Raw genomic sequence first — 27,138 nt, 5'->3', positions numbered from 1 at the left:
CTTTGGCCAGTTTGGCTGTGCCCCCTCCCAGCTTCTTGTGCACCTCCAGCCTTCTCGGTCGGTAGAGCATGGAAAACTAAAAAGTCCTTGACTAGTGTAAGCACTGCTCAGCAACAACTAAAACATTGGTGTGTCATCAACATTATTCTCATCCTAAATCCAAAACACAGCACTGTACCAGCTACTAGGAAGAAAATTAACTCTATCCCTGCCGAAACCAGGACAATATGTTAATCACAGAAGCACCACCAGCATCGCTGATGGGCTCAGCTTTGGCTAGCGACAGGTCCGCCTCGGAGCTGGCTGGAACTGGCTCTGTCTGACATGGGGCCTCTTCTCACAGAAGACACCCCTGCAGCTCCCCTGCTACCAAAACTTTGCCACGTAAACCCAATACAAGTTCTCTGCTAAATTTTGCAGAAAAAAGTGTTCCATTATTCAACTCTCCTACCTATTCTCCCTCACAGTTGTGGGTCCTCACAGGAACATTTCATTACTCATCCTACAAATTTTTGTTATATTTCCTCATTTATTCCTTGTGTAACTTTGACGATCGATATTAAGCAAAAGACAAACTCTGAAAAAAGTCATAAGTAACTGGCAACAGGATTGTCTTGCCTCAACAGACCTTCAGCAAACAGTTAACATAAAATGCTTTCTATTCCTAACCACTGTGTTGACATTTTGTAGTAAGTATTTATATATGACAAAGTATGCATGAGTACACAACAGAATCTATGATAAACATAAAAAAATCACGCATGGGTATGCAATATCTAAATTCCTTGACGTTCTGCTCAGATAGCTTCCAACGTACTTTCAGTGAACTATGCTAACCTACTTCACAGCTGAATGGTTATAATATCTCGTTCAGACTCCAACACATAATTAGTTTCACCTTACAATACGAAAGGTTAAGACTTTATAATGTCACAAGGGCTCAAAACTTGCTTCAGTCTCAAATCTTTGTGTTAGTAGTCTGTACTTATTCTGTAGAGGCTAGTATAAACACCTCACTGCCCTGCAACTACAACTAGGTCTGGCAGGACTTCTCAAAAAATAGTCATTATAATTTAAAATAAAATATTTCAATTATAGCCCTCACTAAACATGAAAAAAATGTGTTAGGCAATTCCTTACTTTTTTAAAGGTTAGAGAAATTCTAAATGGAAGAAACTTGATAAGATAGTGAAAATAAAGAAAAAATGCACTGAACAAATTTAACTGGGACTATCCTCCCATACTCACAAAAAGAAAGAGAGAGAGAGAGAGAGAGACCACAGTTTCTAAAAGCACATTTTTAACCACTGGGTATCAAGTCCCATCCATTTTGCTAGCTCTATTCTGAATGCTGACAGTAAGATATCACTTGGAAAGGTGTTTACCTTGAAAAGTAAGTCCTAAAGTAACCTTTTCTGTGGATACACTGAGAAACTGATATTGAGTGAACTAAGGATGGTCCTACTTGCATTCTTAATATCCTCCAAATGTTGGCGTATCTACACCATACATTGCTAGTGTTTTTTATTTCTCTATCAGGAACAAAATACCAAAGTAGATTCTAGTATTTTCAACCACGTATATCAATAAGATTCTTATTAGTCACTCTGATGCATATTGTAACAATTATACTTCATTTCTAATCACCATATGCAGCCACAGTACTGACTGTTCAAAATATTACTAACTTATGATGGAGTGCTAAAAAGAACACAGATGCTTTTTAAGTGCGTGTCAAATGTATTTCTAAAGCAACTGTCCAGCAAGTTCAACATATCGCCATGTTATTTTAATTTTAAATCTCTTCCAAAATACTACAGGTACTTCATAACAATGAGTCCGTAATAAATCTGAAAATCTTTCTTTCCGACTTCTTCAATTGTTTCAATTACACATGGAAAAGGGAATGTAAACAGCATTTGTGAATGCCATCTGGTGTATAAGTACAAAGGCAGCTGTAAGCATACACAGAAGGTATCAAATACACACTGAGTATTATATATAAATATAATAACATATCTATATTATTAATTATATATAATAAATTTCTGATATATATACATATATATCCTTCTGTATGTATATGAACAGATATATATACACACACTTAATATATTTACACACACACACACATGAAAACACATTATATTACTTTTTCTACTCATTCCTTAGGAAATATTTTCAAGTTTCAAAATACAACTGTTCTTATGTACACATCAAAAATTTTAACATTTTAGATCCTTTGCCCTTCTGCATTGATTTATATATTATTTAAAATATATATAGACGGAATCTCAGAGTATTAAAAATTGTTTCCCAGGGTCAGAAAATGAAACAAATTTGCAACTATCTAAGGTAAGAACCTTGGGGAAACAATGCCCTCTGAATGATACAGAACCTCACTGCACTACTTAATATATTGCACATATGATCTTTACTACAGTTGTCATCATCAGGAATATTTTCTATTTTGAAAATTCAGACTTTGCAGGCTTTAGCTAAACAAAGTCCCCCATCTTTCTCTTTAAATAGGTGATGACAGGATAATTTTAAGAGAAGAAGAAAACTGAAAAGGAAAGGAAAACAACCTTTTATGTCATCACGGAAGGACAAATAGAGGCAGCCAAATGGAAAGGAAAAAACACTGTCAATAATTTGACAATAATGACTGCAGCCAAGCACAAGTATAGGCACAGTGCTTCTCATCTTTTCAGGTCACACAGGCTGTTCACCAACAATGTACTGATGAAAATATCAGAACCATTTAAAGAAGCAAATGGAAAGTTTTGACACAGTCTTCATGTGTTGTTTGTTTCTTTTTAATAAGGTTTTATCAATCAGCTCAGAGCTTTTAAATATAAAGGATACATTAAGCAATCTGTATACGGCATACCTAGATGTCTATTTTCTCTACTGATGTATATTTAAGAATTCCTATACATCAATTTAGGTATGTTCAAGTATATTATCACATGAACAAAAGACAACTGAAAAAAAAAGGCTTTCTGAAGTTGTATATTTTTCTCATTATGTCAGAAAGGGATCTTCTCAATTTTCTTTTTTAAACTCATTTAAGTAATTCATTCATATATTTGTGTACCCTCTAAGCAGCCTCCTATTAAAAATCTTGGTTCACCTTGCTCTCAGAGTTATGTGAAAAGGTGGAGGCAGGTGGGAGGGAAGCACGACATTTAGATGATGATAGTCAACATGTATATTAACACTACCAATGGTAGGCACAGTTTACCCAAAATGTTTCTTGAAGCTGCAGATTATAATGCAAATTCAATCTTAAATACAGATCAGGAGAGATAGAGTGCTCATGCACAAGAACAAACACACAAGTGTTTGCACACATGGAACATGCTGTTTGCACATATTCCATAGCATGTTCCATAATTAGTCCAAGATATTTCCTTTAAAAGAAAAGATCTTTCAACCTTTGTAATTATTAAGCCTGACTTTTGAAAACTTAAAATTTCCTAAGCAATAGGAAAAAAGATTTACAAAGCGTTGCAGCCCAAAATTTTCTACACCGAAAACATTATCTTATTTATTCCTACATAACAGGATGGAAAGAGCAACATCTTATTAAAAAGTAGGTACTGATTCGCCTGTTATAATAGTATCCACTGTCTCAGAATCAAATATCCAATCTTCTACTGGGCTATGTAATCAAACCTCAGTTTTACACAAGTGGACATATTATAAATTACAGAAACTGTTAAAGTAGCAATAAAAGAACTGTTCAAGGTATATTTTTGGATTATGGCATAGGCCAGACAACAGTTCAAATCTGGGTAAGAGCTAGAAATCATAAATACGGACACTTACAATCCCAAAAGCTGATGCTGTAAATTTTAGGTAGAAGATAAAATATTTTTATTCTGAAGCATACTGATAGCGTGGTATATTTCATCTAAAACATAGAAAACAATGCCTTTTATATAAGTATTCAGAACTGATTACAAATAGATTTGTTCTCTTCCTGAAAATTTTACTCTCACTGACATGCTAGAAAACTGCGTTATTGGCTTCCAAAGAGACACAGGCTCCTTAAGAGCTTCTAAAGACACCTGTCCTGAAGAAAAACTACAGCCCTGAGGATAAATCCTACTGATGCCCTCAATTTTCTATTACCTGAAGTCCCAACAAAGGCATTGTTACAAACTTAAAATTGGGTACTGGGCCAAACAAAAGAACCACCTTGCTTTTTCACCCTTAAGAGCACTCAGCAGCAAATGACTACCAGGTACAACAAGAGCAAAATAAGCCCGCAGGGATATGCTTGCAGCATTCTTTCAGTTTCCAGTTTGCAGCGCTGAGACTTCCCTAACTCAAGGTGGTATCTTGGTAATTAAAGTTGTTTAAAGACTTTTCTTCAACCAAACTTCAAACTGTTCAGGTTCTAAACCTATGTAAAATGCTTTTCATCTTTTGACAAGTAGCCCTGCAGCTTAGTTACTCAACCACACTTTTTAAGCCTATCACTCAGCAGTATTACAATATACTGCCTAGGTCTTACATCAGAAGAGATTGAAAGCAACTACTCCCTAGTCACCTTCTTCACGCAGCTCATCATTTTAAAGACTTCTATTACATTCCTCCACTTAGCTAAGTCATCCAAGCTGAAGAATTTAATCCATCACCCAGAAACTGTCCCAATACCTTTTATCACACTTATCTCACTCCATTATTAGTTTTTTTAAACTTTCAATCCATCCTTTCAAAATGGGATGGACAGAAAGGATAAGAACAGCATTCAGCATACTGAGCACAAACTCATTTTAGGTTTTAAAAGTAGCAAAGTGATGTTTTCTCTTTTGAGGACTAATATAAATCCTTCTCCTCCCTATGTGGTAACAGCCAATATTTCTACCATGGACACTGAGCTTCTTTATGAACTTCTGGTAAAGGACTTTATCAAAATGCATTTTGGAAATGCAATTAAACCGTACAGTGGTTCACAGTCTCACTGATGCCTTCCAAAAGCTACCAGATTTGTGCTGCTTTACAGGAGTTATAGAAAATATTAAATAATATGTTTTTTATCCTTTAACCATCAATTCTGTTTATTTTTACACTTTCTACAAACTTTCCTGATGTGCATGTCTAATTGTCTGTGCTCTCCTGAATCCCCTTGAAACCATTTTCAAAATCTGATGTCATATCCACCCCATTCCATTCCTCTCATACCAAAGCAGTTTTGAGCATTGATCTTCTTGTTTACCCATTACCAGAGACCTTCATAGGAGGTAATCACAGATATATTTCAAACTGAGCAGAGTTAGCAACTGCCTCTGAAATTCTTACTAGGCATCCTGATGCACAGTACCGTAGTGATGCATTCAAGCTTCTCAAACTGATGGGGAGGAGTATAAGTCCTCCAGTGACCAAGCCACTGGAAATTTCAGGAGAGTCCCAAAAGATCTCTCACGGACAGGCGCTAGTCCAAACTCAGCAATTTTCGTGCAAAGCTTATTGTTGTGGCATGTTCCCACTATACAGTTCAGTGATATCACAAACAACAGATTTAATTACAATTCTTCTAAATCAATGCACGATTTATACTTTGCAAAGTAGACACTGATGCTATATGACTTAGGCTCATTGTTAATGACAGTCTCAGTGTAGGTGAGTTTGAAGGATCATTTATTCCAAAAATCTAAAATGTTGACATTTTTTATCTCAGTTTTTGGCACATTAAGAGTTTCAAGATCTACTTTGAAATAATCTGTCTGAGGCCAGATCATCAACAACCATGATACAGACAGTAGCTGCTCAGACTAAATCTACTCAAAGCCATACAGGAAGACCACAGCAGATATGGTTTTTTTACATTTTAACTATTCCAAGTTTTGAACAGACAATAGCAGACATGCTTTAATTACTGTTACATCAAAAGAACAGGACTAACATAACAATTGTGTTAATTACATTCCAACAGCTCGTAATTACAACTACTCTACTGCCTGAGTTTGTTTATTAACTTCCTAGTGTTGTTCAATAAAATGTAATTTTTTATTAAGGTACTAATAAAATCTTCAAAGAACTCTATGAAGAGGAGCTTCAAACAAGACTTTGAAGATCTGAAGGTCCTTTGGAAAAGTCACACAGAATGACACAACACTGCATGTGTTTTGCCCTCAAAAATACCTTAATGGTATTCATTCTTAACAGTAATTTATGTGTCTTCTGTGTAAGAACATTCTCTTAAATTGAGAAAGGTAAAACCTGCTTACAGAAAAATTTCTAGACTCTTGTTCTACTTTGAATCTTCTTTTCCTTCACTCTAAGTTTGAAACACCATAAAACAGTATTTGCTCCAACAGATTATGTAAGAAAAATAGAAGCAGACATCTGAGCATGAATACAGAAAGGATTCTGGATAGAAGCACCTGTTGTGGCCATGCTTATGTTTCAGAAGACTTGAGTCTCACATATGACATGCAGATAGAGTAACAGAAAAATATCATTTAGGGGTATCATTTGGTAAGTGATTACTAAAAATGTTGAAGTTGTCCATTTCTCATTAGAAGAAAAGCCATTCTAGAATCCTGAACAGGCACAAATGCCTGCCCTAATTAAAGAACCTATTTCTCATGAATTTTCTCATGTTTATGTCTTTCCAATTAATATCTAAATTTGAGAAACTGGATATTTGAATTTAAAACTGTTCATAATTTAGAAATAGCTTTATGGAAGCCAGTGATAATGAAAAGAATAAGAGTAAACCCACGCTATTGTTTATTCATCAGAATGAAGTCTCCATTCAACAATAAACCCACTTTTGGCAAGACAGCAATCTGTTTGCAATCATCAGCAGTCATCCCTATAATTATATATATTATCATTCATAAAGTTTTACAACACCACTTGTACTTTAATTCTAAAATAAAAAGCTGTTACTTTTATAAGTGTTTTAAAACACAATTCTGATCAAGCAAAATCCATTGGTTTTCCTTAGAATAGTCATAGCTTCAAGGAAAAAAACCACCATGTTTTGTCATTCCCAGGATCCAACTTGGACAAGACACTAGCATAAAATGAACAATCTGGATTTCTGGAAATTACTGAACAGTTATTATCATATAGAAGTTCTATCTCACAGATGGAGTTACAGTGATAGTAGCTGCAGGAACAGACACAGAGCATGAATATGCAGCTCAAATGTTAAGAGAACTATATACAGAAATATATAAATACTGCTAGCATTTCTGACAATTCCTGACAGGACTTCCACATTTCTAAAACATACATTTCTGACTGGCATTAGGATCTGTTTATACAGAAATTGGAGCACGACTGCAGTACTGTCTTTCAGTATCAGCTATACGATGTTAGTGGAGACTCTGAAGACTGCTTGGGAGACAGTTATATCATACATCACGTTTTCCCTGAACGCACCACATTTGCAGCGGTGCATGTTCAGCTGAGGAAGGCGGAAGGAAAAACTGCTTTCTCCATTTAGAGAAAAGAAGCGCTGGGCTGATGCATACCCAAAAATCCTAGCCAAGATCACTGCATTTGCACAGGTAGACCCTGCAGTACCTGTGATACAGAAACTTGACCTGTGCATGAAAGCACATAGGCAACAGACACACGGTTCACGTGACAAGAGACAGATAAGAGACAGATGCAGACACTTACAGTACATATTCCTTGTATCTGTCTATCTTGGCTAACGAACCCATATTCTCAGACAACAGATCTGCAATTTATCATAACCCTAAACTAGCTACCCAAATGAATTGCAGACATGATCGAGAAAATTGTCTTGCAAGAGTTTAATGAAAAGGTACAAAGAAAACTATCTTCGACCTATTTTTTCCTTAAAAGTAAACCTTCGGAAGGTCCTGTGAAGAACTTTCAGAAGAGCTAGTGTCAGTTATTTCTGTACATACTTTTCAACATTTGAGCTCCATATTCATGGTATTTATCTGTTCCCACAGACCTCTGAAAGGCTTTCCAAGCAGCATTCCATCCATCCATAATTCAGACTTGAGGCATACGTTAGCAACAATTTTCCGTAACTCACGAGCAAGAAAGAACTTTGCAGGATTCCGTTTGCAGATCGTAAATCTTGCTATTTTTATCAGCCATACAAATAGCTAATATATACCTCAGTGTACTCCAGTCCCTGGAAATGAATTATCTCCCTTTTATTCTAAAAATTCCCAGGCCCTGATAAATAATGATACTAATATTTTATTGCTATTTTTAATACATCTGGTTAGATCATTATGCAATGCATACATTTCCCCTTTGGTTATTTTATTGCCATTATACTTGAAGTTAAAATGAAGAGTCATACTCTATTTTATACATGAACATTACATTTTCAGGTGGCACAGATCAGGTGAAATTTTTACTTGAATGTTAAGGGGACTCTGTTGAGGAAAGTGTTATAAAGGATGATTTTGTAATAAAAAAAGCTAATTACGATGGATATATGGGAATGTCTACTTATTAAGTGGAAAAAAATACTTGTGGGATATGTTCTAGTTTTCCCATATGCACAGTCATTATTCCTACAGGTGAAAATGCAAAAATACTCATGCGTCATCTACAGGTTGGAAGTGTTCTAAAGACAACCAGCTTTATCATGAGCATGTTGGACTGACATCTGAAACGTTTTATCTTTTGATTGTTCAACTTGAAATGCAAGACAAAATAGTTCTGGAAATTAACTAGCTCTAAAAAAACCTAGGAAAACATGATTCTTATTCACAATAGGAATGCACCAAAATACTGTTATAGATTACAAATGTGAAATTATCAACTGTGTTGAAAATAATCAAGAAAGGTGGTCTTATTTAGACATACTTTGCATGTGGCCACACACACCCTCAGAAACAGGTTTTTATAAATCAGCACTAGAGCATCTTGGAAGAATACAGGCTGGAGACAAACTAGCTGGGGAGGAGTTCTATAGAAAAGGACTTTGAAGTCTAAACAGACAGCAAGCTCAGACTGAGCAAGTGGTGTGCCCTGGCAGCAAAGGTGGCCAGCAACCTCCTGGGCCAGTGGATGAAGGGAAGTGATTAACCCCACTCAGCACTCATTGTGGAATCATTGCGGTTGGCAGGGAGCTCTGGAGACCGTCTAAGTCCAACCCCTGCCCAAAGCAGGGTGACCTGGAGCAAGCTGCTCAAGGCCATGTGCAGTCAGGTTTTGAAATTCAAAGATGAAGACTCTACAACCTCTCTGACCAGACAGTTCCAGAGTATGATCACCCTTACAATGAAGAATTTTTTCCTAATGTTTAAAAATAATTTCTTATATTTCAAGACCACATCTAGAATACCACATCCAGTTTTAGGGAACCCAATACAAGAAAAACATGGATAAACTGGAGCAAGGACAAAAGGTCACCAAGATTCTCAGAGGTACGGAGCATGTGCCCTGTGAGAGGCTGAGGGAACTGAGGTTGTTCAGCCTGAAGAAAAGAAGACTTCAGAGGCACCTAATAGCAGCCTGCTAAAACCTATGTTACCAAGAAGACAGAGCTCGGCTTTTAATAGTGGTGCATAGTGGGAAGATAAGAGACAAGCAGCATAAACAAACAAGAAGTGTTCCATCTGGCTATAGGGAGAAACTTTTTCAACATAAGGACAATCAAGCATTGGAACAGGTCCAGTCTCCACCCTTGGAGGTTTCAAGACGCAACTGGACAAAGCCCTGAGCAACCCGATCTGACCTCAGAGCTGATCCTACTTTGAGCAGGAGGTTGGACTAGATGACCTGTAGAGGCCCCTTCCTACCAGAATTAACCTATGTTCTTAGGATTTTAGAAGTTCTCATTTGTTTTCCTGAAATAAGTAAGAAAAATCAGTGAGGTATAATCTTTCTGGGACAGAAGATAAAGAAAAAAATTGCAGCACATAGTCATGAAGCACTGAAAAGGAAAACCATTACAGCATATCATCATCCAAAATTGACTGCTATAAGACAGTATCTACAACTACAGATTCCAAGATTAAGTGACATCTTAGAGAGACAAATTTATGTTAAAAAAATCTCCTAGTATTTCTATTTAAATCATTTTTTTAAAAATTTCAATCAAATTGTGATGAGACATATATGTAGCCCATAACTAGAGAGAACAAACTGAGAAAGATGCAAAGTAATTTGAGAACACAAAATAGATTAAACTATTGTGCAATATCAAATATTAACTACTGCAAAAGTTCTGCAAAAGAAAAATGAGAAATGTTACCTCTAACTGGAGCCAAAGACATACTTGCATAGAAACCCCCAGATCACCAAAAAACAGCATGAATCTGCTAAAGCAACAGATCATTTGACCAAGTTTTTATTTCTTCTCTAGGCTAAGAACTGTAAGCATGTCAGGAGGTGATTGTCATGCTGCTCAATGCCAACACTGTCTTTTATTCCACAGGTCCCTATGGTTCAAAGATGTGCTGTTATATTAAAAATACAGAGTCACATTAGATAAAGAAGGGAGGGGGGTAAGATGAGTGAGGACAGCAGAAATAATAGTTACTATGTGTAGCAAAACTCGACCAAGAAACACATATTTCTTAATAACACCTTTGACAATTCTGGAATCAAGAAAATGAGACGGTCTGGATGGGTTGGAAAAATAAATGAGTTTTCTGTTAAGAATAATAAAGGGATACAAATACAATCATTTTTCCATTACGCTCCTATGCATTGGAAAGACAAACACACAAAAACGTATCTAGCTCGTATTAGCCAAAAAATTCACAACAGGACTCTAATTGTTATCACAGTACACCTTTAAACTTATCCAATACTGGCAGGCCAACATCAAATGGAAGCCTATATTGATGAATAAATTAATGGATATATTCTGCAGAGCTACTTAGATTGCAGTTATCACCACATGTCACATATTCCTCTTGTAAAATCCTCATACAGTTCTTTCAGACATCTCAGACAAAGTATCAGTAGTCACATGAGTCTCATACAACACTTTCACAGAAAAAAAGGAAACGTAATAGCACTAATCTTGTTTGGGATTTTCCTTTGGTTTTGTGTTTTTATGTTGTCTGTGGCTTTGTGAGAGAAGCAGTTTATCCTGGTTGGCTGTAAAGACATTCCATTATCTATAGTAGATCACACGGAAAATACTAAAGGAGTAGTAAAAACTAATTTAATTACTATTTCCAAGAAACAATCGGCAGCAACTTTCGTGAGAAGTAGAGATACTTAAGCGGATCATCTAGACTACTGCATATTGACAAGAAGTTTGGTAAGTTGAGAATCTACAGCCGTTAAAGTAAATCCGTGTCTCAGCTGTCATGATCCTGCCTTGGCCCTACTGTGTAGTTCTACTCATTTATTTGCTATGGTACTTATTCAAGGTGTTCACTCCTTAAACCAACCAGTGCTTTTTTGTTTTGTTGTGCTGTCAGGCAGTTCAACTTTGTGGATCAGCTCACAATAGGTAGCACTCAGCAAGGGATGGACAGAAATGAACATTCAGGTGCAGGAAAGAGCATAGGATTATTACAATTTCATGTAAATCAGCTTATGCAATTTGGGGCACAATTTGATCTTAAGTCTAATGATTCTGGGTCCCACCTCACCCATCCCCATCTAGCTCTTGTCCCCGCTCAGTGGATTTCATGATCCAGAATGCAAGTCAGTTAGAATCACAGAATCATACAATGGTTTGGGTTCAAAGGGACCTTTAAAGATCATCTAGTCCAACACCCTGCCATGGGCAGGGACATCTTTCACTAGATCAGGTTGCTTAAAGCCACATCAAACCTGACCTTGAACACTTCCAGGGACGGAGCACCTACCACTTCTCTGGGCTCCCTCATCGTAAAAAATGTATTCCTTATGTCCAGTCTAAATCTACGCTCTTTCAGTTTAAAACTGTTGCCCCTTGTCCTGTCACTACAGGCCCTGGTAAAAAGTCTTTCTCCACCTTTCTTATAAGCCCCCCTTTAAGTACTGAAAGGTCACAATAAGGTCTCCCCGAAGCCTTCTCTTCTCCAGGCTGAACAACCCCAACTCTCTCAGCCTTTCTTCATAGGAGATGTGTTCCAACTCTCTGATCATATTCAAGGCCCTTCTCTGGGCCCGCTCCAACAGGTCCATGTCTTTCTTGTGCTGGGGAGCCTTGAACTGGATGCAGTACTCTAGGTGGGATCTCACGAGAGCGGAGTAGAGGGGAAGAATCACCTCCCTCGATCTGCTGACCACGCTGCTTTTGATGCAGCCCAGGATCTGGGCTGCAAGCACACATTGCCAGCTCATATCCAATTTCTCATCTACCAGTACCCCCAAGTCCTTCTCAGCAGGGCTGCTCTCAATCCATTCATCCCCCAGTCTGTATTGATACCAGGGACTGCCCTGACCCAGATGCAGGACCTTGCACTTGGCCTTGTTGAACTTCATGAGGTACGCGTGGGCCCAACTCCTCAAGGATGTCAAGGATCCTCTGGATGGCATCCCTTCAATAAAACAATCTTTATTCTCTGTTTTGGTTTTTTTTATCCCCTTCCTTTCAATGAGCTAATTTCTTGTTGGGTTAGTTCTCCCAACCAACTCAACCTGCAACTACATGACCCCTCCATCTGACAAGTAAAGTGGTATCAACACAGAAGGGAACCAAAACAGCAGAATGGGAGAAAAAAACCAAGCAAACCCTTTCATTTTAGAAGCACTCTGCAGTTGCACTGAATTAACTGTAACATCATTAGTCACACCACTTGCATAATCTTTCAAGCCTGCTTTTGATAGATGACTGCATCCTTTAATACATCCAATTGATAACCATTCCATTTATATAAAAGCTTAAATTTTCATCAATGCAGTTTAATTCCATTACAATTAGTTTTGATATTTTGTATATCAGTACTTGATGGTTTTGTATGAAACCAGAATTTTATGGAGAAATGATGTAATCTCTGAACTTCCTTTTCTAGAAAAAAAACAGAGCAGCAGGCCTGTGACAGAAGATGTTCCAGAAACTGGTAAAACAGTTGGAGGGCTTGTGTTTCTTAACCTGGCTTTCTTCCTTTCAAGTAGCTTTCAAGTTCTCACTTTTTTTCTTTATAAGTTCTCACATATTTTTGATATGTGGTCAAATATTTTAAAATGTAGTAGTTCTGAGAGATTGAAATAAGCAAAGCAGCATTTTTTTACTGGAATCAACATGACAAAAAGACTATGCTTTTCAACAATGCTACACAAAACATTGAGCTACTACTCATTTGACCTTTAACCAGGAGAAATACACTTAAAATACCTTCAAAGAAGTTAAACACTTCTGTTTGTTGACTCAATTTTATAAAAATTTTGTCAAAAATTAACTGTTACAAGGTTAAATTCACAATATGCCTTAGCCGACATGCCTTAGCTAATGAAACATTCATATTAAAACATAAGTCATAGGCAAGAATATGCTAAAGCACTTTTAAAAATACTAAGTACCATAAGGAAAGAAATATCTATCAAAAATGTAATCAAAATAAAGAATCTGGAAAACATTAATTTAGTTTCACTGAAAAGTACAGCTTCAATTCATAGGAATTTTTATGGTCATTCACATTTTATGATGATTTACTAATGATTGAAAGTTAGCCATTTTCCACACACATAAATTCAACCTCCAGGGTCTTTGTTACATTAAAACCACTTGGAGAAACAAAACCTCAAATTTTCAAGCATTCGTCCAAAGCATTTCAAAACAAATAAAGTTACATAAGACCTATCAAAAGGATTGAATCTAGTAAGTACAGTAGAAGCACTTGTCCATCACCGCATCTTTTAAGAGAACGTTAGGAATAAACCAACCAAAGTTTTGCTATCCCTGTAACAATTTCTATCATCACCAAAATAATACTGAAAAAATTTCACAGAAAAGATCCTCTACACTATACAAATAGCTCACTTGAAAGCAGGGAATAATCAGAAAGAGAAGGTATGAACATAAAAAAAGAAAAGAAGCAGCAAGCAATGTGCTAAATATTTGTAACCATAATTTATTTTCTCATCAGCTCACTGAAAGCAGCAAATGAACCCTGACTGCAAACATCTGCCTACCAAACACCACTAAAAACAATTCTTTGTTGCCAGTGCAAAATAGAAATCATCACCTTTCAGAAATTTTCACATTTCTAGCAAAGGTCAATTTTGGTCCCGTCATAACCCAGGAATTCACAATGACTATTATTTTAGTGGATATATTCTGAGTTTACAAAATCAGATTATTTTTACTTTTTAGCAAGATTCAAACTGTTTATCTCAAATGACACAGATCTGAAAAACAGATATTAGATAGATAGTATTTGATGCCTGCTGCAACATAAAGTCTGTAAAATTTAATTCAGGTAACTTCTTCGTAAACTAGAAAGTCCAAAGTTTCTACTTTACCGTGCATCAGCACTGCAGCATAAAGTGTTTTAATACGCTAAATATCAAATACAGATGTTTGGACTCCCATTTAATCTATGGTAGATCATATGGATCCCTCCCTCACCTAAATGCAAGATGTTCAGCTACATATTTACTATTTCTTGCAGATCCTTCTAATCTTCATAAACTCATATGCCAATGAATCCGAACATGTACACACAAATCCACCATTCTTAGTCTGTAACTTGCCACATTTAACAGAAAATTGTGCCAGTTCCTCCACACAGAAAAAATTCAAACACTCAGTGAAGTAGCATAAGCATCAAGTTTTAAATGGATGTTTTAAAAATATGAAGGCAATTTCAGGAACTATTAAGACATCAATTGTTTATAGGTTGCTATATTAATGACTTAAAAATGAATAAATAAGCCAGTTTTTCATCACCTCAGTGAGACCATTTTACTTGGACACTTGAGCAAACATTCTCCGTGCTTGGTGACTGAGGTGCACAACCTGCCTCTAGAATTGGAGATTTCAACTCTGCTCTAGAACATCATGAACGTTCTAGATGTACAATGAAACATGCAGACTTTTTGATGAAAACAAGTTGCACATTTTTTTTTCCTTTTCCTTTCTTAATCCTATGCCAAACTTGCAGCAGATTTCTCCAATGGGAAAATCTACCTGTTCCCTGTTTTTCATAGATGTACTCTTTCTCAACAACCTTAAAGTAGTTCAAAGCCATGACGTTAATCAGTTAACTCCACTACTTACAGACAGGAAAAATCAATTTACCTGAATGCCATCAAGCAACTTGCTCATGCACCAGTAACTGTCAGCTTCTATGTTCTGCAGCACTTCTTCAGGCAGACTGGAAACATCAAAATTTTCCACTTCCTCTTCTTCTGTTTCAGGAAAAGAGAGAGAAAGACAAGTCAATGAAGTGCACAGAATAAATAAAGCAGGGATGAAGAAAATAATTGAAAACAAAGACAACCACCACTTATCTTCTAGTCAGAAACTTCAACGCACGTTTACTTTAACAGGGACTAAATGAATCATTTATTGCTCAACTGTGTCATCTAATGGCTTTAAATGTTAATGAATACTTAATTTCTTGCAGACTGTGAAAATCTCAAATCATGCCTGGTTAACCAGAATTAATATATAATAAATTACTTCATTCTAAACATTTCACACCTGAAAGAGGACCATCAGAAGCACTTTGAGAGCCCTCAAGCTATGTATGAACAATCTCTGCAGAACATGTCTATGTTTGCATCATGCACAGCAAAATATGTTGCCAGTTTTGACAGAAGAAAAAGCCCTGAAAAGTACTTTTTAGAAAAATCAATGAAATTGATTTAGAAAGCTGACTACAGCTTTTCAAGGAGGATTTGTTTTTCAGGCAAGCATTTGGAATCAGAAGGAAACCAGACAAAAGGAAACAGAAGATTCCCGCCCCTCACCCCAAAAAAACCCCATGATTCTCAATACTGGAAAAGCACAAAACCCCAATGATGTCTAGTTCATGGAAACTGAGTCTTTCACACAAGTGTGTTAAAAGAAACTCACATTTCACTATGAACTGAAATTTTACCACCTAAGCCATGTTGTTTTATTTTTAAACTGTGGCATCTGAATTAATCCATTTTGAAAAGATCACAGAATGTGCTGCCTTGCCAGCTAACTCCGAAAGCTCCCATACAGTCCTAGAAGAGAGTTTAACACGAGCTGGGAATGCTCTGAGTAAATGCTGTAGCTTCCCTCTTGCAGCAGCTCACAGTGTCTTATTGTATCAAGATGAGAATCAAAGAAGCATCTTTCCCAGCCCTGGTTTCTTCTCAAGGAGGGGGCGGTGCAGAAGAGAGGGGTGTTTGATTCTACTTAAACAGAGTACAATATACCAAAGAAGGAATTTCCTCCATTACACAACTGCAAGGCAGCATAGAATAAACAGTAAGAGAAAACAAAGAATATGTAATATCTTAAAACTCCTCTACTATCTGTCTCATAGCGTTGCAGTATGTCATTACAATAGCCTAAGTACATCTTCAGGTTGTCACATTTGGTTATGCTACCTTAAAGCACTTATTTGTCAGTTGGTAATAACCATGAACATTACACATTATAAAATAATTTTAACATACCAGTGATTTTACCACTACTAGTAGACACTGGCAGCAAGGTGTTACCCAAAGCATTCTTGTTTGCACTGGTGTCTCTATGTGGGCGTGCATCTTCTAAGGGATCATTGGTTTTGGATTGTGAAATATTAATAGCTGTAGGACAAGGAGATTAGGTTGTGCTAATAAAACATTAGTTAAGGTATTGGGAAACCTGGTAAGTAAAACAGGGGATTGCAGCAGAGACTTCATAAAATAAAAGCACACAATGATCTCAGAGGTGGCAGGACTGGAAACAGTGCACCAGTAGTCACTTACTGGTTATTAAAGGAACGCCACCTTTGCATTGGAGTACAGTTTTAAAAACCCAGTTTCTAAAAGAAGATTAACAAACAAGTGTCCAACGTATTTTAAATACCCTATATAATAAGCTCAGATATAAAACTGCCTTGCAAAACAACGAAGAAAGAGTGAGTAGCAGACTGCAATAGCAAATCCTTTCGTGAGGAGGAAGAAACTCCTTACCCAAAGTCAGCAGCATATTCCTCCCAGCAAAAAAGAGGACAGACCCCCCCAGAAATCAGTATCATACTCCTCTCCCAGCAATGGACAGCAAATTCTCACAATGCTCTGTGGAAAATGGGGGTAACATAGGCACTAATTGGGAGGTAACACTCCCCTCCAACACCTTTCTGTTCAGTTTCCATCACTTTCTCTATTAGACTTCCATCATTAAAGACAGCTTTGAGAACAAACTTGGGTCCATTTCACTTATTAAATCTAACCCCTTCAGAAAAAGCATGTTAAGAGAAAAGCCTAGCATAATATGGAAGAATAAAGTTTTTTCACAGTAAAGATGCTTGGATACAATGGAGAATACAAGAAAGGATTGAAGGTAAACAGACCAACATCAAGAAAAAACCCAAAACATCTAGCAATGAAGAAACCTAACTCAGATTAGACAAGTAGCTAAGGTGATGTACATTTGGCAAAATTAATTCAAATCAAAATGCCAGTTCTGCAGCTCGAAAAGAATACAACAGAAAGGTCCCTCAAAGTCCAGAAAAAGTAGCAAATTAGCATTAATGTCAACATGTCCTTTACTAAGTCCACCAACAGAAAAATTACTAAGAGTGCTCACAAGACTTACGCACAGAAAGACTGAAAATTATTAGACTTAACACGGGCAAAAAAAGTCAATTTAAGATGACAAGTTTCATATGAACCTGTGAAAAAAATCAATATTAAGTGATCTATCTACCTCCACCACAATGTGCCTTGAGATTTTAAAACAAACAAGAAAATCCCACGATTTTCAGCAGAGAAGCCCTTTTTAACAGTTCAGAAATGAAAATTAAGGATTAATATTCCCACTAATTTGGAAGAGAAAGACTTTTCCAGACAGAAAAGATGACGAATGATGTATCCTCTACTGCAGGAACAAATTTTTTGGTATATCCTATACATGTTAACTCATAAAAATGTCCTACACTTATACAGTTTATGTTTATTATATATTTATAAAACAGTGCCCCAGTGGAAAAAAAAAAGTCTAGTTAATACTTTTAATTTTCATTTTAATATTTTAAACAGCAAAAAAAGGAGTAAACCATTTTCTCTCTGCCTCACAATGTCTACAGAAAAAACAATAAATGAACCAGAGTTCCTCATATTTATATAAAACACAAACATATATTGAACTTTATTCCCCTTGAAAGAAGCAGTCTTCAGGTCCACCTTCACTAAACACTTGCTGAAAGAAAGAGATTACGACTACTTAGCCAGTGTGTTCCTTTGCAAATTTCCTGCCTTTGCGCACCTTTTCTTTTCATGATACTGCTATCACGCTTCTGAACAAAAAGGAAGTTATAAACCGTAGCACAACACAATAACTGTTCTACAGGTGGGCATGAAAAGGTAACAAATGAAAAAGACTTTTTATCTTCTCTTTCTCATCTTTCTTATCTTACCTCTTTTTTGTACTTCTCTTTCAAAATCTACCATTTCATACTATATTCTCATACTAGGATTCAAACCAATAAAAAAGCTGAAGATACACCTAAACATTGAAGGTGGGCGTCTTCACCTCCTTTCACAGCCAACACGGAAAAACAAGTAGTAACGGAATATTAGCTATCTTGTTCTAAAGTAGAACCTAAAATAAATCAGATTAATCATATCCAAAGAAAATCCTGTTTCTCAATATTAGCTATAACTTGAACTTAAATGGATTGCCTCAGAATGCAGACCTCTAAACTATGGAAATCTAAACTTAGCTGAAATAAAACTTTAAACGCCCATCAAAAGACTTCCCCATCCTGTGACTGAACTACCTGCAATAAGTGAAAATTACAAGCTGCGAGAAAACAACAGCAGTTTGAGAAACAAGGCTGAAGCAACTTGGACAGCAAAGACATCCCAGCATTAATATTTTGGAAAAACTAGATTCTAATTGTTCTAGTAAGGCAGGACTATCAAATTAGAAAGAATAATTTTTAATTTTTTTCCCAGAAAGCAGAATATAGCTTTTAAGAAACATCTTCCAATGGTTCCAACTACTTTTCATCACAGGTATGTTCACCAAGCACAAAGAGGATGTCAAGACAGGCCCTTCTGCAAAGAACGTAGGTCTGATGTAAATTCACTGTTCTACGTAGAATTCTCATTATTCCACAGGGGAAAAATAATGAATTTTTGGAGAGATGGAAAGGCAACTATTATCAAGTTCTTTCTGCTCTAGTTTGGGTGACCCTATAAATCAAAAGATACAGATAGCATTTAGGAACCATCTATTTCTTTCACTAAAAGAATCCATAGTCCCTAAATATAATGTCACAGAGCCGCAAGCTCAGCCATTACAGTAATGTAATGTACATTACATTTACATTAAATAAAAATAGCACTTTTAGGAAGTACTCATCCAGCTTTCTTGTTCTGTCTCTCCCTTTGAAAGAGACATCCAAGAACATTATGCTTTTCTGTGGCTTATACTGACTGATCTCCAGCATTTTCATAAGCCTCTTAAACGTAAAATAAAGATTCAGGATTTTTAATACGTTCTTTAAATATATAAGCTACTTCCAGTCCAATTTTCGTTCCCATTGTGCTTCTCATGCATCACTAAGTCATCTCTTCTAATGTCAGACAATACAGTTTTGAAATTAAAAAAAAAAATCTAATTAAATGTGTAAGACAATTCAATTGTATTTCAATTATACACTAGTAGCATTTACCTGATGCAAAACAACTGTCTCAAACTTTAGCTTAAAACTCTGCAACCAAATATTTCAAAGAGTAAATCTAATTACTTTAGAGATATATTAAAATACATTTTCCATTAGATCAGCTAAGAAGCATACTTTTGTATATGTTATATTAACTGGTACTTTTTGATTTAAATGTGGTGTACACTGAACAAGGAGCTACACTGTGGAAGCCATCCAGACAGTAAATCTAATAAAGGCAGCACAGCATCACAAAAGCCACCAAACAAGCAAATGCTCAGTGATGTGCAATGGTTTCTGCTGCATCAATTCACCTTAACTTGCTGCACTTTATTGAGGAAGTTTAAAACTGACTCTGAATATCTGAATGACCCTTTTCCACGCTACAGCTGAAATAAAAAAGGGCATCAATTTTTATGACAAACTCCAATTAAGGAACATTTGATTGGCAGAATAATATACAAAATAACAGTTTACATATTTAACGTTTATCCATTTATCTGTGTGGGCACATAGTGCAAAGTGCTTCTTTTTCCATGCAGTTTTAAGAGGAAAAGCAATCAAGCTGCATGTTACTCCCTTTTTTTTTTTTTTTTTTTTTTGCTTATTTGGATGAAGAAATAAACACACTAGAGATGTTTAGAAAAGAAAGAGTGGAAGGGATTTCAGGACAACAACAGAAGAAGCAAAAATAACCATCTCAAAAGTACATGAGATATAATTTCAATTTAAGACTCATGCTTGAAAACAGAATTGCAAATTCTGGTTTTAGACAACTTTAAATTTATTTTCAGTACGTGAAATCTGAATGGACAGTAATATAAAGATTAAATAACAAGAATATGGGGGGAAAATAGCAGGCCAATGTGTACATGTATCAATATCTGGGGAAAAAAAGATCACTGCATAAAATTTCCCGATTACAAAGTCTCACAGCAATGTTTCTCATTTTCTTCAGTTTCCTCTGGAGACCTTTATTGTGTTATAGAAGACAGTGGAATAGTTGCCTGGAGGAAAACTGCTGTAGCATGGAGTCAATGACATGCTGATCTGAATACGTGCATTGCTGTAAGCATGGTATTAGCTGTTCTTTACTCATTCCCAGTGTAGGTTTCTGAAACTTCACACCGTGAGAGAAGAATGAGTAACTTTTTCTAAACAGCTTTAACTGGATCCAATCCCAAAGGCAGAGACATAAGGATAAAATGAAAAATAAAAAAAATTATTACTTACAACTACTTACAGATTTCTTTTTCCAATGACAGGAGAAAACAAACATGACAAACAGATGATAACGGCTTGCCTCCATTAAAAAATGGTTTTAATATGAGATTAAGCCTAGTTGATGATTTTGGTGAAAGTTGTTCAATATGTTAAAATTAAGTTCATATCCTATCTCTGTCTTTTAGATGTATCTGATTTTTTCTAAAAAATGCTTGATTTCACCTTTTCAGTACAGATCATGGGTAAAAACTCTGCCATTACAGACAGATGGAATCATCCAATACAAATTTTTTCATTAAAGAACTGGAAAATATTAATTTCACAGAGAATTTTATTTATGAAGAAATAATGTCCTGAAATAAAACTAAAATACTGAAAACGTATGTGTCTTGGTTTCAGCTGGGATAGACTTAATTTTCTTCCTAGTAGCTGGTACAGTGCTGTGTTTTGGATTTAGCATGAGAATAATGTTGATAACACACTGATGTTTTAGTTGTTGCTAAGCAGTGCTTATTCTAAGTCAAGGACTTTTCAGCTTCCCATACTTTGCCAGCGAGGAGGTGCACAAGAAGCTGGTAGGGAGCATAGCCAGGACAGCTGATCCAAACTGGTCAAAAGGATATTCCATACCATATGATGTCATGCTCAGTATATAAGGTGGGGGGAGTTGGCCAGGGGGCAGCGAGCACTGCTTGGGGACTGGCTGGGCATCGGTCAGCAGGTGGTGAGCAGTTGCATCCCCTCTTGGTTTTTGGGTCTTGGTTTTTTTTTTCCTTCCTGGGTTTTGTTCCTCCCTCTCTCCCTCCCTCCCTCCCTCTCTCTCTCGTTTTTCTTTCCATTACAATTTATTATTGTTGTGGTTGTTATTATTTTATTATTTCAAGTATTAAACTGTTCTTATCTCAATCCACAAGTTTTCTTCCTTTTGCTCTTCTGATTCTCTCCCTCATCCCACCATGGCGGGGGGAGGGTGAGCGAGCGGCTGTGTGGTCCTTAGTTGCCGACTGGGATTAAACCACGACAGTATGACATTATTAAAATTGGTTAATGATATTGCTAAAGTAACTAGCAGCCCTCTCAATGCATCCAAATAGCCATCTGTGTCCAACTGTGTGTTCAAATGCAACCAACAAAAAGGCAATCTGCATTCAGAACTTCTCTAAACCTATTACTTACACCAACACCAATACTCAGTCTTTATAAAGTGGGAAAGAAATTAATTTGATAGTTTTACTACTTCATTACACTAAGCAAGCTCATACAAAAAATATCTCTATTAAATAAAGCTTACTTTCTTTCAAAGGAAGCTAATTTTTAAGGAAACAGACAATTAATTGGCTTATTAATGTTTTAATTTTAGCTTTTTATCTTGAAATAGTGTCTCAGCACTCAGAATCAGGCAAAACTCAGATGAATTCACTGGAGGGGGAGACAGGGGACAAAATGGATGGTGCTATAAGAAAGATCCAGTATTGAAGCCTAAAACAGACTGTAAGATCATCAATAAATTATGATTGTTCTTTACATACATCCAATATACAAAATAATACATATAAACATTAGAAAGGTTAATTCTCTGAACATCTTAAAATTGTTCTTTTTTAGCATTAATTTGTGTAAACGTATTTCTCATCTAATGTGTAAAAAGTATTACCATAAATTTCAAGTCCAAATTATATAGCTCTTGCAGAGGTGCAAGGAAATAATTCTGACTGTACATGCACAGGTACTTGTCTGTATACAGTTTACTTTGTTGTAATCTACTTTAGATGCTGTATCTTCAGATAGACCTAACCTAAAAGTTACCAGCTAAGTATAGAAACTACAAAACTGTATGCATATAACTGCATGCAGAGGTGCAGAGTAATATTTCCACATCTAGAAGATCTTACATATTCCACTTCAAACTCAGTTTTCAAAAAGCCTTATGAAACAGCTATTCAGTCACTGCTGCACTAAGGCAATGTTTTTCTAAGGAGATCAGGACATAATAGACCATTTAAATGTAAATTCTTTCAGTAACAATTACCTAATTAAATATGTACATAACCACATCAATATCTCTCATTGAAAAAATCCTAATTACATATTTATCTGATAGAAATAGCTTTTGAACTGTTAAGGATGAATCACCAAAGTAAAACTTCCCTTTCTTTGTGACACTGCAGTCACAAAAGTAAAATTAAAAAAAATAAAAAGAACTCAATCATCTCATCAGTCCAGGCTTAGGTAAACATGACCTGATTGCATTTCAAATATTCCCCTATTACCAGTCATGTTCTCACACACAATGTATTGTTGACTTGTCTGTTTTAACACTGTTAATAATCTTACAGTTGTTTTCAGTTGATCTGCCACAATTGCCTTAAAATGCAATAGGAAGCAAGATAAATATCTTTATACATCAGTATAAGAACAATGTTTTAAACATTAATCATTTTACTTTATTAATTCTCTAAATAACTTTACTGCATCTGAGGAATGTTATAATCTCCTTTGACCTGGAGAACAAGGTAAATCACCATCTCCAAAACCACTGTAAACTTGATTACTTTGACCTAATTTTTACGCTCATCAAAATTAAGTATGACCATGCAAGTACTCTCAATTTGTTCTATCACAAAAGAGTAAATACTTCATATACTTATTCTCTAACTCCAGATTCTGCATAACAGTAATCAGTAAATCACTGAGAGACCTTTAGTGGGCCTACATGCTTGCCAGCAAGATTTTCTACTCAGGCTTTTTCTAGACTAGATTTTAATGGCACTTCTTTTTTCCCCCACACTAAGTAGTCCAGAACTTGCCCTTAATTCCCATTCATAATCCACTGCACGTATCTACACAGAAATAGGCCTGTTCTTAAGAATGATGAATTTATTTGAAAAACAGGGAAATTGTCAGCTCACGTTGCAAATTAAACAAAAGACATCGATTCCTCATAGGCTGCTGACAGCTGAGATTACTCCTCAACAATTCAGATATGAGAAAGATGAAAAATATCTTTACTACTTCAACAACTCTATCACCAAAATAAGGTACGAAAGAGAACTAAGTAAACCAGGTGGCACCAACGGGTCTTTGACCCACAGAATTTGCATAATGCCAAATACAAGACTGGCAACTTCTTACACAGGTGAGAAATCTGGCCAGTAAATGCAGTTCACATTTAGAAAAAAGGTACAAGCCACATCCTTGTATGATATTATTGTGAAACAGAAGTTCTCAAAGCGTTTAAGATGACAGCTCTTCTTAAAAATGTATTTTAGCAACAATGAAGAACACAACGTTCAGCACAAAGTCTTCTCAGAGTAATCACTTCAATAGGTTTGCTGCTGTCAACCAAAACAGATTACCAGGGAAAAGTGGTGCATGTGATACCAAATTATGGGACTAGTAATTACCATCCAATATGCACGATGAGCACAGGATGCTGATGAGCGTTTTCTTAGAATGCCTGAGAAGGGAGTTTCCTAAGAAATCCAAAAGGTGCTTGGAGAATAGGAAATGAAAGATTAAAGGTTGAACATGCCTCCCAAACCACATTTTTTAATTATCTAGTTTGTGCTTATCATTTAATTTTTTAAAGCATCAAGCCTACATATGCGCATACACACAAACAAGCAACGCACAAAACAGCAAGAATGAGATAAGAGTAAACCATAGGGTGGTCAAACAAGTCTAAAGCAAGCCTTAGGAACACAGACCTTGCCTGTGTTAAAGTATGGGATTGATTACAGGGCTATTTTAGAGATAGGCACTCTAGCACTGTATTTTTTAAAATGGAAGAGCCTTCAAAAAGAATCTATAAATGAATGTAGATTTTAAAAGGAATTATTTATGGACGGGGGCGGGGGGGGAAATCAACTGCATTAAAGGCCAAAATGTATTTAAAAGATTAAAAAAAGTCTATGTATCTGCATATGCAAGGGTGAATTTTAGAAGTACTGAAAATTAGTATTTCTTACCTGAAACTATAAAAAAAAAAAAAGAAATTGTCTTGCACATAATTACTTAATATTAAAAGGTAGGCAAAGAGAACTCATTTGAACAATCCCATGAAAAGGAATATGTTTAATATATTACCTGGATAACTTAACCAGACTAAAGATTCAACTATAACTTGGATAAATATAAAAGTAATAAAAATTATCCAAGAAGTTGTATGTAAATATAAAAACTTTTAGAAATTCAGAAGTTTAGTTTTTTCAGTGATGAAAGACTGAAAAATTTGCCACTGTCAAGTAAGCTCAGCAACCTTTAACATATGACAATAACTCCATATAAGCATAAATTCACTCACTCACGAAGAAATTTTTATTTTAACTTACTGTTGTCATTGAACTGAACAACTACATAAATTCTCAAAGAAAAAAGGATGGCAGGGGAAATAACTGTTCTTCAGTGACATTGTACACACAAGCCTATGATGGTGGCAGTTTGCTGCAAATCCAAACTATGCAATATTGATCAAATTTCTTAATCAAAATGACATGCTTCCTTATTTTGTGTATCTTCCATGTCATTCACAGCTAATAAGAAAGAAATGTAGCTTACAGACTTCTTGCCTTATTTACAACTGTGGTCTGATGTGCCAGGCCTTGGCCAGTGGTGGATCCATCTTGGAGCCGGCTGGCATTGGCTCTATTGGACATGGGGGAAGCTTCTAGCATCTTCCCACAGAAGCCATCCATGTAGCCCCCCCCGCTACCAAAGCCTTGCCACACAAACCTAATACATTCCACCCCTCGCCTCTGTGAATCACATATTTAAGAATTATGATTAAAATCCACATTGAACAAGACAGAAACACAAGCTTTCCGAGGCCTTGTGGAGGTCTGCAGAATGCATATTCCAAGTTATAGTCAGCTTGTGAGCCCTCTCTATCGACTAACCTGAAAGAAGAACTATTTTGAGTGGGGCCTTGAGCAACAACAAGCCTTTGAGCATATCAAACAGGAAACACCTCGCACAGTAGCTCTTGGGCCTGTCCGGACAGGACCAGCTGTACAAAATGTGCTCTACACTGCAACTGGGGAGCATGGTCTCACATGGAGCCTCTGGCAGAAAACATCAGTAGAAACCCAAGGTCAACCGTTAGGGTTTTGGAGCTGGGGGTATCGAGGATCAGAAGCCCACTATGCCCTGGCTGAAAAAGAGAAAGGAGGAGGAAGTGGGGGCATTCGTTATTTACGATATTTGTCTTCTGGAGCAACCGCTACACGTACTGAAGCCCTGCTTCCTGGGAAGTGGCTGGACATCACATGCTGATGGGAAGTAGACAATGAATCTTTTGTTTTCCTTTGCTTCCGCGCACGGATTTTGCTTTATTAAACTGCCTTTATCTTGACCCACAAGTTAGTTGTTTGGTTTAGTGGGGGTTTTTTTTCCATCTTATTTTTTCCCCACCCTGTCCAGATGAGGAGGGGAGTGATAGAGCAGCTTGGTGGCACCTGGCACCCAGCCAAGGTCAACCCACCACAACAACAGAACATAAGTACCATCCATTATTTGCACTTTTTAGCACAAATTGCATATACTGAATTAAAAGAAGCATAGTGGAGGAGAATGAACTCTGACTGCACAGGCAACACTACTTCTTATATTGCTTAATTGTTGAGTGGATTCCTTAACTATCTTAATCTGTTGTGATTTACAATCTCCTAGTGAAACTGCTACATATGCATCTGTGGCAAAAAAACCCACAACGCTTCCTTTATTCATGAGATTCAATCATATTTTTACATAATGATAAATACCTATTCAGTAAGACAAAGAAGTAATCCTATCACACTGTACAACCTCTAGGAAAAAAACCTGTTCCATCTACTCAAAAGAGTATATTTCTTTATTTTTCTTCCTCCTATGTTACTGTAAGAAAGGTAGTCTCTTTAAATTGCAGTTGTACTGTAACAAAGTAAAGTTTTATCTCAATTAACTAAAGATAGAACACGCAATTCAGTTCAGAAATGTGTTTGATGACAATACAATTCATAAGTCAATTTTTTTAAAAGTATTGTTTTTTATTAAAACTAATGTGCTATAAAAGCATCAAATATTTCCTGTTTCTATGAAATAGGTACACAATGACTTTTTTTGCCTCGGTCTTCACTGGCAAGTGCCCGAGCCTCACCACCCAAACCACAGAAGGCAAAGGCAGGGACTGGGAGAATGAAGAGCCACCCACTGTGGGAGACATCGGGTT

The 27,138-nt window shown here is 36.3% G+C and overlaps 1 protein-coding gene across 1 annotated transcript in view; it reads right to left on the bottom strand.

Moving 5' to 3' along the window:
• Positions 1-27,138, bottom strand: part of TBC1D22A (TBC1 domain family, member 22A) — a 200,209-nt gene that overhangs the window by 100,752 nt on the left and 72,319 nt on the right. The window contains exon 10 of the mRNA XM_009324397.1: positions 15,155-15,264. Coding sequence (XP_009322672.1) covers positions 15,155-15,264 — 110 coding nt within the window. The remainder of the gene's footprint in view (positions 1-15,154; positions 15,265-27,138) is intronic.

Source organism: Pygoscelis adeliae, unplaced genomic scaffold (genome assembly GCF_000699105.1).
Source record: "Pygoscelis adeliae isolate BGI_AS28 unplaced genomic scaffold, ASM69910v1 Scaffold315, whole genome shotgun sequence".
Taxonomy (NCBI): Eukaryota; Metazoa; Chordata; class Aves; order Sphenisciformes; family Spheniscidae; genus Pygoscelis; species Pygoscelis adeliae.
Note: the sequence above shows the minus strand (reverse complement) of the source record. Positions and strands in the feature narration are given on the sequence as shown.